Source organism: Xyrauchen texanus, chromosome 22 (genome assembly GCF_025860055.1).
Source record: "Xyrauchen texanus isolate HMW12.3.18 chromosome 22, RBS_HiC_50CHRs, whole genome shotgun sequence".
NCBI classification, from domain to species: domain Eukaryota; kingdom Metazoa; phylum Chordata; class Actinopteri; order Cypriniformes; family Catostomidae; genus Xyrauchen; species Xyrauchen texanus.
The window spans coordinates 20,351,604-20,372,777 of NC_068297.1; the positions used below are offsets into that span (position 1 = coordinate 20,351,604).

Here is a 21,174-nt window from a genome sequence, read left to right on the forward strand (position 1 = left end):
TCCAAATAAATGTAGAGATATACAGTACTGTGCAAAATTCTTAGGCACATAAGATGTTTTACCGAAGCTTGGAACATCGTATCTGGAAACAACCAAGAAAAACTGTCCAGGTCTAGGAGAATTGGTGCTGTTTTGAAGGCAAATGTGGTCACACCAAATATTTATTTAGCTTTTTTTTTTAACTGTTTTACTCTGCTTTCGTAAGACAAGGTTTATGTTTTCTAACAAGTCAAAAAAAAATTATAAAATAAAAATTATTGTATGGGAGGTCTTTTTATATGTGAATAGATATAGCAGCCTTTTTATTTTAGGAAAGGTGTCCCTTGCAAGAAGATCATAATATATGTGGTGGTCCTTGGCATCAAAAAGTTTGTAAACCCCTGATGTAATTAACAGATGTTAAGTAAACTATGACACTGTAGTGAGTGTAATGCATTGAGACAATGCCTCTCCAACAACTCAAAATGTTACTAGCATCATCTGTTCTTGTTAGCCTGAACACACAGCACTGTAAATAAATCTCCTAAATAGTCTGTTAATTTACTTATTAAAAATTCCTTTGCTTTATTAACAACTGCAAAACAAGAATTCTGTAGTCACCAAAATTGAACCAAGCTTCTCATTTAAAATTTGCCCATGATAAATTCAATAAATGTAACAATGTATACTGGGTTTTAAAAATAATTGTAACACAATGCATTGGACTGTATATATCCCTTAAGTTTATTATGACTAATGTGTGACAAACGGATTACACATACAGGCGAAGTCTATGGCCACATTAGATCGCACCCACACACGCAGACACACACAATTTGACCTCAACCATTTACATATTATCAGCACACATAAGCTTAAAAGAAGTTCACACATGTATGGTACCAGTACAGTTATTACAGGGGAAAAGTTGGTAGAAACAGGTGAGATGTGCACACATTTTAAATAGTTTTCAAATTAAAAACAATAGAACTCATGTACTTTTTCCCCTCCAAACACCTTGTTAACTTTGGATGTATAAAAATATCTACAAGTGTGAAATTGAATAAAATGTAGATGTGCTCCCACATCTTGAAATTCTTAATAACTATTCATGGCAATTCCTATTTTAGTTTAGATACCCTAAAAAGGTGAAAAGCATAACCTTGGCACTGAGGCTGTGTCAAGAAACTCTTCATGCATAATAACAGTTTTAAATAATATCTTTAATATCCAAGCAAGAACAAACATACTTCAAATACAATTCCCATTCCATAACTACACTTGCCTCTTTTTAGTCAAAGGCCTCAGCCAAGAAACCTTTAGAGACAGTGAATTTCAATTAAAATGCACCGTGATTAAACATACGTATATTCCGACGAATACTAGACCAATTCACTTGAATAATATATAAGAGCTGCAAACTATCTCATTCTTAAAATGAATATAAAAATGTACATTAAAACAATTTCGAATTTAATCTACACTGGCATTTTATGTGTATCGATACAGTGCAGTTCTCATAATTTATGCAAATAAATATTTTAACATAATCCAACCAGAGATCACCAAACCTCCCAAAAGTTCTACTTCAAAGAACAAATCATATAACTAGAAGATATACTACAGTAACAAAAAGGTAACTGGAAAGGATGTTTGACTAGGACCAAGTCAGAGTCCTATGAATATAAAAAGAAAAAGAGAGATGGTCAGTGACATTGAGAAACAATATGAAAAAGCTCCTTATGACAAATATTTCAGGAGCACAATTCAATAACCAATTATGATTGGATGGGAGACTGTCTCTTTCTCCCATTTGACAGACTATAAGTTTCATTTACCCTATGTGGAGAAGGCTAACTAAACATGATTTTTGGAGCACCAGACTGGTAGAGTCATGGACTCTACTTCTGTTGGCAGTGGCAATAAACAAGGAAGATAGTCCTGGTTCCTTTCAGTTGCTTGTGTTTGCACTCCCATTCGGTAGCATCTGATTGAGTCCTGGGTTCAGCTGGGTGGTGGGATTTGGTGTGAAGAGGAATGTCCATTAAGAAGAGGCTACACTTAAGGCTTCTTAAGCCTTAATGCCCCTTATGCACAGCTGCAATATCTACTGAATTGACCTCATCTGACCAGTGGTTGAGAAGTCAGGAAGCTGAAGGGTTCTGCGTTTCCATTGTCGTTGGTTCCTGAACAAAATATTTTTGATGTTTATTCAAAGAGAGGCAGCAAAGACTTACAAAAAAAACAGATGCCTGACAAAATCCTTCACTTAAATCCTTTTCATACATGCAGTGACTTTGTTTAAGGTTGCTAGTCTCTGTACTGAGGTCGCTAGCTGGCATTCCTACTGATGTCGTTCTAACTTATCTGGTGGACTGCATGCCTGGCCTTATCTTTATCTTTAGAAAATCTGATCACAAATGAGACATTTTACCATTATAACTAAGATTTAGTTCTAATTTAACAAGGAATTCATTTTCTTGTCACTATAAATGAACATTCTACAGTGGATTTATATATACTCGTACCACAGTTTTCAGACTTGGAGGCGCAGGGCATGTGTCAAACATCCCGGGGGCGCCAGAGCGCTCAAATATACGCAGCTCTATGAAATCTCCCTGCTCTAGCCCAGAGAGTGCGTGTGCATGTCATATGCACTCACAAATCTATTTTGAAGCAACATAGCTCTGACTTTGTTCATACATAAAAAAATATTCTACCTCTGTAGAAGTGTTATATCAAGGGAGAAAAGATACCAGAGTCAAACTCGCCATTTGGCCTGCACATTTTATTTGTGGAAAATGCAGCATAATGGTTAAATTTGTATTGCAAGCATGCTAGGCTATTGTGATGCTCGCTGACAATGTAAGTGTCTAGGATGCAGAAAATAGTAAAAAAAAAAAAAAATCACAACATGTCCTTTATAATGAGTTCAACTTTATATCGGGTCGATGTGTTTGAGACCAGTACAGTTTCAAATTTGGATGGAGATTGGCAAATGTGATGTGATTTGATCACAGATATAGACTATAACAGTTAAGTAATCCCAATGTCATGAGGACAAACCATATATTTTATAAAAATAATGCAAAATACGGCTTCATAAATATTTATAGCCGTTAATCCTGTATAACACATTGTTAGACTGAATTAAAGGTTATTGATGAATTGCTCCAACACCTTTTATAGTATAGAGTTTTATAATTAAAAAAAAATGTTATCCCCTTTTCTCCCAATTTGGAATGTCCAATTCCCACTACTTAGTAGATCCTCGTGGTGGTGTGGTTACTAACCTCAATCCAGGTGGCGGAGGACAAGTTTCAGTTGCCTCAGCTTCTGAGACAGTCAATCCGCGCATCTTATAACGTGGCTCGCGTACATGACACCGTAGAGACTCACAGCATGTGGAGGCTCATGCTACTCTCCGTGATCCACGCACAACTTACCATGCGCCCCCCCTGAGAGCGAGAACCCCTAATCGCGACCACAAGGACGTTACTCCATGTGACTCTACCCTCCCTAGCAACCGGGCCAATTTGGTTGCCTGGGAGACCTGGCTGGAGTCACTCAGCACGCCCTGAATTCAAACTCACGACTCCAGGGATGGTAGTCAGCATCAAAACTCGCCAAAATATGATACATATTACACTAGAGGACAATGCCTGAAATAACTTCAAAGTGGCAAGAATGTACCTGCTGTTATATATATATATATATATATAATTAATTTTTTTTACATTTAGCATAGGCTGTATTATTTATCATTTACTATTGTAAAGGCCTATATAAAATTATTGTATTGGTCTAAGGGGGGGCGCGGTCTTGCAAATTTTCTCTGAAGGCGGCTTACTGTCAAAGACTTTGAAAACCCCTGAACTAGTACATTAAATCATTGACCAGATGCACGCCAGCCATATCTAAAACTTCATTCTAATTTGACAAAGAATTTAGTTTTTTTTTGTCCCTAAAATATTACATTCTGCAGGGGTGTGTTTGAAAATGAGCTGTTCTGACAGTTTCTTTTCCACTCATCCTTTTAATTAAATCCATGTACATGGTTTCAGACAAATCATATAGAACAGTGAAATCACTCAAAAAAACTTCTCAGTCTCGCCTGCACTCAACACTTATATCTCACAGGAAACAGATGGCATGAGCTCCACTGACACTGAAGTGTATCCCCTTTATGCATTCAGCAGCGGCACTGCTGCTGAATTAAGAGCGATACATTTACGATACATATTATCTATTGATATTTCATATGGTTAATTAATATCCATGAAGCAATGTAACACTTGCCAGCACCAGTCACCTGCGCGCTTATACTGTGTGCAGTCAAACGGGACGCCTGTATGAAGCAAAAGATACCCCAACATATACTTGCACATATTCACAGTGATGTCATGATCTAGCAGCCCATCAAAGGCTGTTCATGAGTGCGTACACATACACAACAGAGAAGCAAGAGACCAGACATAATACCTCTTCTAGCTTAAAGTCTTTTAGTCTGATAACTTCTTTGGCAAAGGTAGTAGAATATAGGGGTCCAGACTGTGACTACATTTAAAAAAAAATAATAATTTCCCGGCGGTGAGATTCAAGTTTTCTTTTTTTTTTCTTTTTTTTGAGGAGGTCACACCGGTTGACACGTCTGTTTTCTGTTTCGTATGAGAACGTAACAGCACTACTTGGATCTATTATCAGCCAGCTCAATGAACAGAGCAGCACAGAGCAGTCTAACCCACGCAGTGCAGATCATTATAAAAAGCGCTGTGAGAAACGTGGTGCAAGATTAGGGCTGGGATAAACGATTATTTTTTAAACGATTAATCTAGCGATTATTTTTTCGATGCATCGATTAATCTAACGATTCGTTTTTTCAGTCCGATTCGATTAATCGACTTGTGACAACACCGGTAATACCGGTTTCATCGGGGGTGGGGGTGTATAAAATGTTTAAAAAAAAACATTTGCCGGGAGTTTGATTGACTGGCGATCTGATCAATCAATCATAATACGCCATTTTTGTCCGACAAAGTAGTCAGGAGAGAGAAGATTAACGTCAGTGGATTTGAATTTGAATAATGGATTGTAGGCTATTGTACTTACATCTTTCCGCGGTTAAAACAACAGTCCTTCTGATGTAGGCTACATTCATGTTTAGCCTGTTTGATGCTATAAATTAACCAAGGAAAAGTTGATCAGTTTACGAGCAGCTTTAACTGAGGCAATCTGTCACGACACATTAAAGAGCCACAAAATAGTATGCCTATTTATGGTTTAATTTTCTTTGAATGACCAAATTTGAAAGTTGAGACTTTATTAAATGTTACCTGCTTGGACCTGTCTGTCAGCGCGTTGTCAGTGACCTCTATGTATTTTTCACGACATTCATAGCTATAAGCGCATTATTAATAGCTAAAAGCGAAAACTTTTGGTGTCGACAACGTATTATAGCCTACTCCAACATCGAGTGCAAAGTGGGGAGTTGGAAAAAAAAAAACTTACGGTGCTCTGTCCTCTGCAGCTGCAACCGGGTGGCGCCTCTTAAGGTGCTGGTGCATTGCCGTGGTGCTAGAATGGAAGGCCATCTCCATTTTGCAAAGACGACATATCACGGAATTGTTTCCTTTAAAATTAAAGAATTCCCATACTTTAGAGGAACGAGTGCACGCCGCCTTGCACTTCTGATAGTCTGAGGAGCCACTCGCGTTGCTATTACTTGCCGGCGCCGCCATCTTTGTTTTGGGTCCGACGAATCGACGCGCATATTTTGCGTCGACGTGTTTTTGACGTCGACGCGTTGTCCCAGCCCTATGCAAGATGCGAAACTCATTTGAATGTGGCTGTGGAAAACCCAACTAAACCCTTAGTGTCTCTTGCCTTGGTGATTTAACAAGTTTTAAACCATGTTTAATGGCACACCATTATAAAATACACTGACCAGAACATAAAAAAGGCTGTACCAATCATGAATTCTATGATTTTATGCTTTCATTCTGGAGCCCTGGCTTCAAAATTATTTTTTGGTATATTGTTTCGCCAGATGGCGCCATTTTTCTCATGTTTAGCCTATGGAGCAAATACATGCTTTTTTCTATTTTCCATTTGCTGTATTATAGAGCAATGCAGGCCAATTGAATAAATGATGCAGCTGATATTGTGTGGGTGTGTTGGTATGGATGTCACAGTGTGTTTTGTATGTGTGTATTGAGAAATGCACTTGTGTGTGTATAAAAACACACATTATGCATGTGGCATTATGTAAACAAACTGGCATTTAAAGGGTAACATCCTGAAAATGAATGAATATTGTGTATTATGATCAGGACTGATGTTGGTTTGTGTCACTGAATGTGGAAAACAATATTAATATATAATATTTTTATGGCAGTTTATTTGACACTAACATATTTGTCCTCTAAGGACCTCTGAGTAACTTTTTTTAAATTGACACACAATTGTTAAGATAATTAAATAAATTTTTATGCTAAAAGTTCCCAAAACTTGGAATAAGACCCTGAAGTGCTGTTTGTTTGTTGGCAGGTTGTTACGTAAAATGGTCAAGTTGCTTCATCGTTCGGCTCTCAAGTCAGTTAAAACAGTGAGCTGGTCCAGATTCACTGACCTAAGCATTGTCTCCTGCATCATTTCAGTGAAAAAGGGGTAACAGCCCATTTAACTAGAGGTGCTGATGAGAAACTGTGGAAAGCACACAGCTACTGACCTCTGTCTGATTTTCTGCAGACCCAGGGGTGTTCCCCTCCTCCGAAGACACCTCCATCTTTTCTTCCTCTCTTCCTTCGACACCGTGCTCAGCCTCCCACTCCTGCAGCACCTCATCCAGGTTAAAACGTCGACGGTAATTGACAAAGAAGTTTTTCACTTGAACCACAGACTTGTTGCCAATCACATCAGAAATGGCTTGGAAATCCTGCCCATACTTCCTTATAGCTAAGAGAGGGAACAGAGAATTGTCCAGAATGAGACAAGGATTCAGAGCAATGTAACAAAGTTTCTGTAAATTGTAGGACTTAGCGATATGATGATATATCTTGTGGCGACGATAAAAAGTGTCAATCGATATTTCTATATCATGTATATTGTGATATGCAAATCCATGTGCAGTGTAGGGTATCGGTGGTTTCACGGTATGAAAATTGATGGTTATCATACCATGTACATTTGCTTATCTACGGTATTGAGAAAAAAAATACAACCGGATGGAGAATCTCACATGCGCAGTACCTTTCCTCCTTGTCTGCCTGTCAGACTCATCAAATTGCGTCACACACACATGCAGAGAAAATGTCAGAGAGAAGCGAGGCAAGGGGGTCTGACATGAGTATGTGTGGGAGTTAAAACAGCGTTTCTCAACTGGTGGGTCGCAGGTCTATTCGGACTGGGTCGCGGACCGCAGGGAAAGAACAATGCCATGGCTCTCCTATTGAAGATATTTTGGCGGCCGCCCAAGTGATAGCCTATTTACAACTGCCGAGGCAGATTTAATGATAATCTTGCAATCAACTAAAGGCTCCTCATTTGCACTTTCGCACGAAAGTTATGGCACGCGCATGCAACAAATGGGCTTCCCTCGATATTGCCGAGCACAGACATCAAAACTGATGTGACCAATTTCAATTCTAGTGAGACTTTTCTAGTTTAAAGCATTACGGAGGAAGTCAAGTCAAACCCATCAAACAGTAGCAGCCCTGACATGCCAAACAGCACTGAGGAGGAAAAGAGCAACACTGTGCTATGCGCCAAAAATATTTATTAATAATAATAACACACCAACACCTTTACAAATTTGTTTCACAATTTTACATGAGTAAAAGTAACTGTTATATTTTCACAAAATGTTAGTTTCATATGAAATAATCTTAAGGTATAATCTATTAGACCTCATTTTATATCAACAGTGGCAGTTGTAGTTAAAGTTTCAAGATGTGTTTCAGCTAGTATTTATTTTTTCATAAATACATTAATTTATTATTATTACTATTATTATTATTACTATTATTTAAGACTAGCTACACTGAGCTAACCACTGTAATGAGGAGCCTTTCCTCCTGTGTAATATGTATGTTCTGTTTGAATTATGTTTGAAATTAGGGAACAAATGGGATGATAATGGTCTCAAAGTAAATATGGTCTTCAATTTTTAAAAGGGGGGAAGAGAAAACTTCCTGTTGATTTTGTTGTTGACATCAACAAAAATAATGTCACTTGATGCATATCCTTGTACTGGAAAACCATGAACAAATCTATGCAACATAAAAGGAAATGCACTCAGGATACATTAAATACAGGCTATGTTTTACAGGCAATGTAAAAAATGTAAAAGCAAAACCAGTTGATAATCACTGAGTTAAAGGTACAGACAGGAGCAGTCTGGCGTTGTGCACCTGCAGTATATGTTCATTATTAATAACCATATGACATTACTTTAAAAGCTCACACAGCTGATGTCATTTTTCATTTAGTATTTAATTTAGCATGTTATGCTACCATGTAAACTGACATGCTTCAATATTTACATAATATTACATAACATGTTATAGTTACATGCTATTTTTTATCATGTTTATAATTTGGTTATTATAATTCTGTTAGCTTTCTTATTTTTCTATTTATTTTATTAATTTCTTTACACATAGTTCAATAAAAAAAAAAAACTTTTATAACTTGAAGTTTCAATTATAATAGTGTTTGCTCAAAATAAATAAAATAAGCCTTCTGTTTTCACTGATAATAGTAATTGTTTAATACCGTATACAGTGATTTTTCTGAGACTATTATCATACTGTGAAAATCTATCAGGGGGCAGGGCTTTACATGAAACCGAGTAATACAAGCAATCTGTTTTAACACCTCAAAATTAAGCATGCTAAAGAATATTATATTATTATTATTATTATTATACAAAAAGATGTGCTATGCATTAATTGGGCCATCATTTTTGCAAGTATTTAACTTTTTTAAAAGAAGTGTTTGAAGTGTGAAAGTGATTGAGTAAAAAAGGCATTTTGATTTTGATCCGTTTCTCACCCACACCTACATCATCACTTCTGAAGACATGGATTAAACCACTAGAGTCTTGTGGATTACTTCTAGGTTTCCTTTATGTGCTTTTTGGAGCACATAAATGCAGTACATTGGTAAAATGTACTGCATTGTGAGGAACTACAAAGCTGAGATATTAATCTAAACATCTTTGTGTTCTGCTGAAGAAAGTCATCCACATCTAGGATGGCATGAGGGTGAGTAAATGAAGAGAATTTTCATTAAATCTAATTTCTGCACCACTAGAGTCACCATATTGAATTGCAAAAGTGATAATGGTTTCCTGAACACTTTCCCACATATTTTAACACAAACACAAATTGCACAATTTCCCTTTAAGTAAGCCCCACAACTATTGAGAAATTTGGTTAAAATTACCTTGTACTGCAAGCAGCTGCTCTTCTGTGGTCCAGCGTGTATTAAATTTCTGAGAAGCCTGAGAAAAACAAACAAAAATTGTAAATATGGCCGTCTTTGTTCATCAAGAATTCTGAGGATTCAGTAAATATTGTTACCTCAGATGGCCTAAGCTCATCTACGCCTGTTTCTAGCTTGTCTCTCAGGGCACTATTGTACTGTTTGATGCTCTGAATCTGTAAAAGAGGTTAGAATTATCTACATGATTTCCAAAATTTGCTGTTTTAGACTTAATAACTTTGCTGTTGTTAGATTTATATCTAGTTTTTCACAATGTCTCAAATATAACACACTAAGATGAAAGTGAGGTTAAAGGTGCACACAAGAATTTTTATCCATCCCAATAATATCAATGGTTTTGGACTTTATGCTGACACATACCACATGAATGCGCAAGGTTTGTTTATTAAATGCTGCCACTTCACACTGAAGATGTTTATCCTCCGTTTTGTTACTTTTAGTGTGTTTTCTCCATCTCATCCTATACACATCCGTATAACGGACATTCTTGGATTAAATCCAAGCAAATGTTTATGCACTCTTGCACACTGGACTGTGTGACAGGACTCTCCCGACTTGCGTGCTCTCTGGCGGTTGTGACTGTTGCGTGTTTGCACTCGGCACTTGATGTTGTGCCATTTTATCCATTATCTGTGGTATGATAGCTGCAGGTAGTAGCAGTTTGTTTCATGACTCCAGCATGGACCATTTGTCTTTCCACTTGCACTCATTCTGTTTAGACTGTCTGGTGGATCACACACCAGTACACAATACTTTTGACTCAGGTTCCTTTGTCTGCAGTATGTACTGTATATTGTGTTTGTTGTATTGTCTGGTTTGTTTTTGTTGTTAACATGTACTTTTATGTTTGAGCATTGGCAAAAAGCGCTATAAAAGTAACCAAGTAATGATTATTGTTTTTTTTATTATCTGTCCTTTGCATGACACAGGTTCTTATGTGACGTAAACATGGCAGCACCAATCAGGGGCGACCCGCTCAATCACTCCTTTGACCATGTTAACGGATAAGTGCCGTAATGATGAAGAGTGCACATGTGTGTGGAACAGATCAGATAAAGTCCGTCACTGGATGTAGCCTTACATCATATCAACACAGTGGAAAGAATTCAAAATTTCTGCGAGTACAATGAGTAAGGAAAAAAAACGACACCAATTTTAAATATTGACTACTGTCTCTCATGTTCACATATGCACTCAAATACATTGGGGGGAATACCGGAGTTTGGCATAAACGGGATAACCCCACTACTGCAGCACAATCCGCTGCAGGCCGCAATGGACCGTTATGGAAACAAACATTGCAACTCAAGAATATCAGGAAATAAACAAAGAATAAAAAATAGCAAAGGTGTACTCAAGATGTCAGGTTAATGTACACTAGCATCGATGTATTAAAAAAAAGCTGCTTACTGACCAAGCCGCATGTGCAGTTGAAGTCAGAAGTTTACATACACTTAGGTTGAAGTCATTAAAACACATTTTTTAACCACTCCACAGATTTCATATTAGCAAAATATAGTTTAGTCAAGTTGTTTAGGACCTCTTTGTGCATGACATGAGTAATTTGTCCAACAATTCTTTACAGAGACCGTTTCACTTTTAATTGAATCACAATTCCAGTAGGTCAGAAGTTTCTTACACTACATTAACTGAGCCTTTAAGCAGCTTGGAATATTCCAGAAAATTATGACAAGCCTTTAGGCAATTAGCTTCTGATAGGCTAATTGGTGTCAACTGGAGGTGTACCTGTCGACGTATTTTAAGGCCTACCCTTTAAACCTATGCTTCTTTGTTGACATCATGTGAAAATAAAAAGAAATTAGCCAAGACCTCAGAAAACAAATTGTGGACCTCCACAAGTCTGGTTCATGCTTGGGAGCAATTTCCAAATGCCTGAAGGTACCACGTTCATCTGTACGAACAAATGTACGCAAGTATAAACACCATGGGACCATTCAGCCATCACACCACTCAGGAAGGACATTCTGTCTACTTGAGATTAACATAGTTTGGTGCAAAAAGTGCAAATCAATCCCAGAACAACAGCAAAGGGCCTTGTGAAGATGCTGGAGGAAACAGGTAGACAAGAATAGATACCCACAGTAAAATGAGTCCGATATTGACATAATCTGAAAGGCTGCTCAGCAAGGAAGACGACACTGATCCAAAGCCGCCAAAAAAATCCAGACTACAGTTTGCAAGTGCACATAGGGACAAAGATCTTTCTTTTTGGAGAAATGTCCTCTGGTATGATGAAACAAAAATGTAACTGTTTGGCCATAATGACCATTGTAATGTTTGGATTAAAAAGGGTGAGGCTTGCAAGCGGAAGAACACCATCCCAACCATGAAAAATGGGGAGCATCATGTTGTGAGGGTGCTTTGCTGCAGTAGGGAATGGTGCACTTCACAAAATAGATGGCATCATGAGGAAGGAAAATTATATGGATATATTGAAGCAACATCTCATGACATCAGCAAGGAATTTAAAGCTCAGGCGCAAATGGGTCTTCCAAATGGACAATGACCCCAAGCGTACCTCCAAATTTGTGGCAAAAAGGCTTAAGGACAACAAAGTCAAGGTATTGGAGATCCATCATAAAGACCTGACCTCAATCCGCTATAAATTTCAGGGCAGAACAGAAAAAGCATGTGCAAGCAAGGAGGCTTACAAACCTGACTCAGTTACACCAGTTCTGTCTGGAGGAAAGAGACACATACTTCCAATAACTTATTGTGTGAAGCTTGTGGAAGTCTACCCAAAAAGTTTGATCCAAGTTAAACAATTTAAAGGCAATGCTACCAAATACTAACAAGGTACATGTAAACATCTGACCCACTGGGAATGTGATGGAAAGAAATAAATGCTGAAATAAATTATTCTTTCTATTATTATTCTGACATTTCACATTCTAACAAAAGTAGTGATCCTAACTGAGCTAAGACAGGGAACGTTCTCTTTGATTAAATGTCAGGAATTGTAAGTTTTAATGTATTTGGCTAAGGTGTATATAGACTTCTGACTTAAACGTCATCTGTCCAAGAACATTCAGTATACAAAAACTCCAGACAACATGAGTTGTGTGAAAATCAGATGTGATCTAGGTGCTTTATATAGGTTTATACCGTTTGTGCCGTTGAAGAGATGTTAAGTTTATCCCTCACAGCCGCATTGTCATTCCCATAAAAATCAAAGATGGCACTAGCATGAATAAGGTCTACTGGCTTTTATTGAGCTACTGACATCTAATGTGAGTGTAGACCATCCTAAACAGATTTCTAAAAAATGCTATTCATATCTTTGTGTAAAATGAATGCATCTTTAAGCGGAGAGGTAACGAAACTCTCACCTGTCGTTTAATGCCGATGAGCTCCATATCTAGCTGTCTCAGAAGGCTAACTGCAGCTGGGCTGCTGCTGGAGACGGCAGTCACATCACTGGAGTTTAAATGCATTCCTTTGGGAGGTTTCTTCTTTGCCCTGTGTAGGTTCCTCCCAGCAAGTCCCTGTGCTTCCTTTTTAATATGCATTGATTTTTCTGCAGTGTTTGCTGGCTAAAAAAGTAGACACATTGTTGATACATAGCCATTTGAATGCACCTTTGATTTTAAAGACCTTGATTGATATAGACACATATACAGCATATCAGTAGGCCTACAATGGTACACAAAATTCACGGTTCGGTATGAACCTCAGTTTTAGGGTCACTGTACGGTATGGTTTCGGTACAGCAGAGAAAACTAAGTTCTTAGTAACAATCTTTAAATTATTTATTTTGAAAACACAGTGGCTGATGGGCAATAATTCTTATTGTGAAGGCTCATTTATACATGCATTATTTCTTCAACAAAATTACAATACAAAATAAATATAATAAAAACTTACAAGCCTCTTATATGCACATTGTATAAAAAGAGGTAAACAAAAGTGCAATTATAATAACTGTAACAAAATTAAGGCATTAGCAATGCATATTTCGGTGTCTTTTGCCTTTCAGCTCACCACTTGTACTTATCACTCAACTTTTAAAGTTTTTTTTTCCAGTAACATCAGAATATCCACATTATGAGAGGAAAGGGCGAAACTACAGAATTGCTGAAATGCATTCTTGTGGGAACCTTATAACGGGGCTCAAGCATGTTAAGCGGACACTTAAATCCTGTGTTCTCGATGACCGAGTATGATCACATATCGGCAGCAATAAATACTCCTATGGCATTCATTATCACTTTAGCTCTGTCTGAGCTTGCAGCTAGAGGCTGCTTGAATGCAGTGGCGAGACTAACTTGCAAATTGAAAATGCTCCACTCCAGCACTCTCAGGTTCATTTGACAGAAATGTGCAGAAAAGGACTGCTCTCTATGGGTGCCCATTGTACCAAGGTGCCACGGTTTGTTTCTTGCAGGCAGCAGATACACTAATCCTGCCCCCACCCTAATCTTAACCAAATGTAGCCTGCAAGACAGAGTAGCCTGCCAGGAACAATGGATGGTACCTTTCTTCCATCGGGTCTATGGGCACTTCGCTGAAGTTGTTTGTGGGGTTGAAACACTTGGTTTCTGAAACATTTTTTAGGTTTGGGATTCTTTAAATTCCCACCAGGATTGGGAATATATTGGTGGATCAGGATAAACTCAATGATTGACATGATTTATGAGATTTCATGGATCCCCATCATTGTAATTTTAGACCCATTCACCCCACAGCTGCTGTTGGTATATTTGAACTTTTCGCAATCGCACAAACTCTGATAGCAAACAGACGTTTTTAATTTCCAAAGTGCTATCACCGTGACGGATATGAGGCCAAATATGATCTAACTATGAACAAGACCCATGAAAGATAACGAGAATGGAACCCCATCTCTACCACCGCATTGCATAGGCTACTCTTCGTGAAACGATATTAATAAAAATAATGTCATAATGTAATACTTCTAAAATTATGTCTGTGCATTTATTTTGACTGCAGTAAGTAACTTCAATCAAAACTGGCTGTTTTTAGGAACAATATTAATATATTGTTATACAATATTAGAATATTGATGAACATTGATGATCACGTGTGACTTTATTTTAATATTATTATAAAAAATAAAAAAACAGGCTACATTATATCATGTATATCGTTTCATATTAATTGCAGGCCTCTGAATTGAATCAAAACTAAGTCACATCGTTGCACACGTTGAGGTATCAGCAAACATCGGTTCACTGGCGAGAGAATCGATGTAAGATTGTATCATGATGAAACTGGCAATTTATACCCCTTATATATTTACAGAATAGTAAATGAGTATCACATTAGGTGAAGTGTGCAATTTCTGCGCCACTAGCATCAAAAATAGAATTGCAAAAATGATGTCTGTTTTAAGCAGGTCTCTTGGACACTCCCCACACCTGCCATTGGTCTGAAAAACAAAAAGATTCCACCCAAAACAATGCTACTGGTTGAGCCAATTTGCTGTTATCACGCTGGTTGGGATGCTCAAACAAACAGTGCAAATGTTTTGATAGCACCACAGGGCTAGTGTTAACACTGAGGAAATCAACCTAGGTATGTGGATGGCTTATAGTTGTCTCAGCATATTAAATTGCGATAGGAGCAAAGTATTTTAAACAACACATTTAACATGACAACAGACTAGTAGGACATTTGAAGTAGTTATGTACCTTCTGCACAACTGCTGGTTTTGATTCTTGCTTTTCAACTCCAGATGTTCCCTAAAAAAAAAATATATATATATATATAAAAAAATATAGCTGCAAGCAGCAATTATCGGGGATCAAGCTGCATAGGGCCTTTAAATGAACATGTAACATGATATTAAGCATTATTCAGAACAAACAAGCACCTGAGATAAAGAAATATAATTTTCAGCAACATCAGGTAAATTACCATAGAGATGTAGTCATTTTAACGTTCCTCACTGTTATTGCTCCACCCATTATCCAATCTCCAGTAAATAGTGCATGCTTCTTCTGAATCATCTCTCATGCAAGCATTCTTATTTGATGAAAATCAGAGGGTTTTTTTTAGTAGTTATAGGTATTTTGGGTAAACTAGGCCCATATTTTTACATTTCCCTGTTATTGCAATGACGAACTGGTTGATGGCTGCCATGTTTTTCAACATATGCAACTGTCCTCATAGAACTTAATGGCACTTTGGACAAAGACAAGGCATGCAAAATTTCAAGTCTATCGAACCAACAGTTCCATATTTAGAGCTATTTTAAATCTTTGGTATAGCGTTAACAAGAGGGTGAGACGCACAATTTCTTTCATGTGTCTTCAGATTGTCCTCATAGTTTCCATTTACAACAGTGACTGATCCTTCATCTAAATTATCTGAATGCAAAACTGACAATCTGCTGCTGGAAAATTGGGACAATAATGCACAGAAAGACGAAACATGTCCGTGTATATTACCTCTTTCTTCTCTTCCTTATTTGGCTCAACTTCAGTATCCCTTGGGGAATTGCAATTGTTTTCTTCTGCTTCATTATCACTAGAGGCGAAAAAAGGATGAAAATGTCTGTCTGATATTTCCTTTTCACCAATGACAAAGTCTTCTAAAAATAGATCATGTTAGCATTCCATGACAGCACAAATCATCTTTGATCAAGAATCTTAAAAACCAAAGAAAAAACACTAAAAGTTTGCAGTAACAAACATCCAATCAGCATATTCATGCCAAAGGCTAACCTCTCTTCTCTGTCTCTCTTTTGTTTGCGGGCGTGACGGTCCATCACACTCGTTTTGCTGCGTGTTTTCTTCCACGAGTAATAGAACCTAACCAGGCTTGCAATAGACTTGTCTGGTAGCTGATATAATGGAAACAGTTCACAAATCAAACAAACAAGCAATGAAAACATCCGATATACCATAATGATCATCATTGTTCATGATCAAAGCTAACATGATTCATTTGCAGTTCAGCCAATGCATTTTAATTTAGAAATTCAGGACTTGAAAGAACCCATTTGGTTTTCATATGCACAAGTGACTGTCCTAAAACAAGCTGAATACTTGAGGCTCCTTGTGATTGGTTGTCACTTTAATATGTGAAGATAGATTCTCTCTAATGCATGTTTTGCAGTAATGGTGAAAGTGTTTTTTGCCATCTTAATCACCATCTGCTGGATTCGGTGAAACGTCTTGCCGTGAAAGCTGAAACCTTGTTCAAACAGCACCCTGTCTTCCACTGTCCACTCATCTGGAAAAGGGGTGAAGTTGGGAAGATCTGCCAAAGACTTTTCAATGTTGTGTTTATGCCAAAACAGCATGCCCAATGCCTGTTTAACACAGGAAACAAAAAAGTTTAACTATAATTGCCCTTGAAATAAAGTAGTTTCTACATATTAGCCCTAAAATAATAATTTAATTTTGCAGTAATCAAATGTTAAATATAGGTGACTATAAGAGATGAAGTGACAAAATTCTAAATTATTGACACAAATTATATTTTCTCCTTTTAAGTTAAAACAATACAGATGAACAGGGCTTTTAACTTTAAAAAAAAAAACAGCACAAAACTGTTAAAGGAAAAGTTCACCCAAAAATTACAATTCTCTCATCATTTGCTCACCCTCATGTCATCCCAGTTGTGTATGACTTACGTTATTCTGCAGAACATAAACTAATATTTTTAGAAGAATACCTCAGCTCCGTAAATCCATTCAATGCAAGTGAATGGTGGCCAGGCCTTTGAAGTTCCAAAAAGCAGATCAAGTCAGCATAAAAGTACTCCATAAGACTCCAGTGGTTTAATCAATGTCTTGTTAAGTGATCCAGATGGTTTTGGGTGAGAACAGACCAAAATATAACTCCATTTTATAACTCCTATATAACATCTTGCCATTTCAGTCTCCTTAGCGATCATGATTTCAAGATTGATTACACTTCCTAGAGGTTTACAATTGCACAGAGCACAAGACTGCATTATAGGAAGTGTAATTGAGCTTGAAATCATGATCGCCAAGGAGACTGCTGCCAAGATGTACAGTACAGTGAAAAAGGAGTTACAATTTGGTCTGTTCTTGCCCAAAACCATCTGGTTCACTTCAGAAGACATTTACTTAACAATTGGGAGTTTAGTGGATTATGTTTATGCTGACTTGATCTGCTTTTTGGGGCTTGAAAGTTCTGGTCACCATTCACTTGCATTGAACTGACCAACAGAGCGGAGATATTCTTCAGAAAAAAAGTCATACATATCTGGAATGACATGAGGGGAAGTATATTATGAGACAATTATCATTTTTGGATGAACTATTCCTTAAACATTGGCCTCAAAAATCAATGACAAATGGGTCATTGACAAATAATATTCTTTAAGTTTGAAAAAATAAGAAATATTTTTAAAATCTAGTTTAAAACTGAAGTATCAAGTTTGCAGGAAACTACTCTTTGGGATCAATTTGGTTTCACACATTTTTGAAAAGCATTTATAGCATTTTCTATAAAATAATTATTTAATGACTTTGTTATGTAGTGTAACCATCAAATTGCACCTTGAACACATGAGTGTGCACAACTTCAATCATTAATTTTAAAAGAAAAAAAGTTTAAGCTAAAAAATATTTATTTTTACAATTATCAAGAGTCAAGAATATCAAGTAGTTTTCTCAGGGTTACACCGAATCGCTTGAACAAAATGTGCCTTTAAAAATTAAAAACAATAAATATTCCCCCACTTTTGGGAGTCTAATGCTCCTCTCTGTTTTGAGGTTTTAGTCAACAAACAACAAAATGGCAAACTACATGTTGGTTACACCACATGACTTTGATTTGGTGGACAGAACTTATTTAAGTATTAAACCACAGTTGTTTCACTGATCTTTTTTATTTTTTAAGAAATATTAAAAGATTATTCTGCACTATTAATGCCAACATTACTTATTTCAAGAATTTCAGCTTTAAGAGGACTTTTATTTACGGTCTCCAAACGGTTAATCCCCATTCACACTGCCAGCAACATTGTTCAAGACAGCGACAACATCCCATTCGTTTTCAATGAATACACAGCGACTTCCGGCAACACGAGCTGTCGCGACCGTTGGTGACAGAGATCGCCATGGGGAGCAACAAGACAAATTTCAACTTTATGCAAATGACCAGCGACATTCGGAAGCGACTACCAATGAGAGTGAAGACAGAGGAGCTTACGTCATCCGTCTCCAGGCAGGGTAAGTGTGAGATACTGGAGATACATAGTTATGGCCTAAAAACATTATGCATGGAAAACTTTGTCAGCATTCTGATTGAGTTTGATTCATATATTGATATAATGTTTATCTTGTTTAATGATATGATGCATTAATCACTTCCGCAGGTTATATAACATGCTCTCCCTTGCAGAAAGTGTATTTTAAAAGGCTGATTATTTGTCAAATTAGTATGATATCTTCGTTTTATCGGCAGTATTATCTGTAAACAGCATTTCAAACGCTAATATGGCCAGATGTGCATTCCACCAACAACGGTAGAGTGGCAGCAACAGTAGGAGGAACACCCACCAGCGACACAGATCGCAAAGTCTAGCGACATGCCACCCGCGGTGTGAACGGGGCTTTACACCACATGACATTTTTACTTTAAGTCCCAATGATTTATTTTAATGATTTTACCTGCTCCATATTGTACCCATGTTTTTCTTTGGCTATTGCAATATACTCATCCACTGTAATAAAAATGGCACAAAAACAAAACAACCTTTAACAGATATTCAAAATTCAATAAAATGTTTAATGCTACAAATACTTGAAGGATAGACATTCTTCATTTAATAGAAATTTCTTGTTAGACAGTGTGAAAAATATCTAATGTAAAATTATAATTTCTTTATTTTCTTCCAAAATGCTGATTTAAGCCAATATTTACATTAAAGTGAAAAAAATGAAAATTTGAAACAGTGTAATGTTGTAAAATAACAAGGAATGCCAATATTTACTATAAAGTGATAGTTAATGCTGATTTATTGTTTAGATTCATTATTAAAATTCTTATAAATGACTCACATTTGGCCTCTGATATGCTCTGATTTGGAATCCACACCAGCATACCCAGATTCTCTCTCTCATGGCTTGCCTTTGCTATTTCTGATTTAAAAAAAAAAAAGAGACATAAGTGGATTAGACAAGAGCAGGCTGATCTACTTTGTTTCAAACACTCTGTTAGGGGAAGTTCTCTGTATGCAAATTACACCTAGTCATGGATTACATGTAATACTAATGGCAATTCTCCACTATAAAGCATTTTACTACAGTGCATTAATGAATCCATGAAAACAAATATTTGAATACATTTTAAGGATTAATCATTTTAAACATAGTTGTGTCTGCTCTGCTCTTGACAGGTCCCTCACGGACGATGATGTGCTCATGTCAAGTTTCAAAAAACAGCAAGTTCTACCATCTTTTGTTTGATCGTCTTAATGCATCATAACTACAACAGACCCCTTTCCATTAATTGGCAAAGAGACAAAGAATCAAAACCCCGTATTCTTGCTAAAGATGAAGCGCACTAGGCAAACTAATCTGACAACGGACAGTGTTTGAGGCTATTATGCCTTCAACCCTATTCTGCCAATAAAGATTCCATAATCAAAATTCCACCAACCGGTATCATATTCGGGAACAACAGCCTGATACTGCGATCCAACTCGCATCCCTCCCGCACCTTTAAAATAAATGGGGAACAAATGAGTTTGACTAATTACATTCATCATTAGAGTGTGAACTTGTGAAGAAGGACCGAGGCTACCAACATGACTTACCATGCTCGTCATCACTTGAGGAACCCGAACTTCCTTCCTCCCATGAAATGTTACTGTTCCCGTTTGAAGTAAAACTTTTCGTCGGGTTATTAACAGACGTTCTGCCTCTTCTTTTACCCGACATCTCGGTGGTGCCCTTCTCTAACATAGCAGGCATCTTGAAAGCGAAACGCAAAAGGAGCTTGAGGAACTTCGGCTCGCAAGCTGCTCGCGCTACCGCTAAGCTAACTCAGCCCTTTACCAAAAAAAACAAAAAACATAAAAAAACACCGTCCTGCACTGATACAAACTCTCCCAACTGACAATATAAAGCTATGGTGACTCGAGAAGGTGCATCGAAAACATAATAGTATGCACCAACGCTTAAATAAGTAAAGATTGCCTACGGAAGCAGATAAATGCACATTAGGCTGCAATGTTAGCAGTGCGGCTGCTCTAGCGTTAGCTCGCTCTCCCCCCTCTTTCTCTCTCTCTCGATCGCTCTCCCCCTCTCTCTCTTTCTGATTGACCTGCTTAAGCTAACGTCAGTTCCTCTTCAAATCACACATTGTTTAATCTTATCCAGCAAATACTAAAGACCGCGACTGTTTTCCCCAAGGCGTCAAGATAGATTTGATCTAGAAGAGATAAATTTGCTACCAAAGCAACTACAGGCAAGTATATAAGCAGCTACATCAGCTGGTCCTCGAAACTTACGGACTAGTTCAGCGAAAAGTTTGCCTTTCTAATGAATGCATTCTACATGCGTCAGCCAGCAACTGTCACGTAGCACCAATGGAACTGCACAAAACGTGGAAGGGGAGAGGAAAGATTTGAGACATACAGCGTTTTCCAAACGGCATCTTTGCACCCTTCAAGGGCACTTTGCCACTCGTAATGTCGTTCCAAACAAAAGTAAAAAAAAAAAATTTT

The 21,174-nt window shown here is 37.3% G+C and overlaps 1 protein-coding gene across 1 annotated transcript; it reads right to left on the minus strand.

The window, feature by feature from the left end:
* Positions 1–705: 705 nt before the first annotated feature.
* On the minus strand, positions 706–20,959 carry LOC127662875 (REST corepressor 1-like). Its single transcript, XM_052154263.1, has 13 exons — positions 20,263–20,959; positions 20,106–20,165; positions 19,505–19,585; positions 19,115–19,167; positions 16,619–16,780; positions 16,191–16,309; positions 15,915–15,993; positions 15,156–15,206; positions 12,834–13,037; positions 9,561–9,638; positions 9,424–9,481; positions 6,707–6,933; positions 706–2,165 (listed from the first exon to the last, which is right to left on the minus strand). The coding sequence occupies exons 1-13, from the start codon at positions 20,417–20,419 to the stop codon at positions 2,124–2,126; spliced, it is 1,371 nt and encodes a 456-aa protein (XP_052010223.1). The 5' UTR covers positions 20,420–20,959; the 3' UTR covers positions 706–2,123.
* Positions 20,960–21,174: the final 215 nt, after the last annotated feature.

Bases quoted from the DNA above. Each gene is read 5' to 3' on its own strand.
- LOC127662875 (XM_052154263.1), bottom strand. From the start codon at position 20,419: ATGCCTGCTATGTTAGAGAAGGGCACCACCGAGATGTCGGGTAAAAGA. The intron at 20,166-20,262 runs GTAAGTCATGTT...TTTATTTTAAAG, and splicing joins CTCAAGTGATGACGAGCATG to GTGCGGGAGGGATGCGAGTT. The intron at 6,934-9,423 runs GTAATTTTAACC...TCCCTCTCTTAG, and splicing joins GCAGCTGCTTGCAGTACAAG to CTATAAGGAAGTATGGGCAG.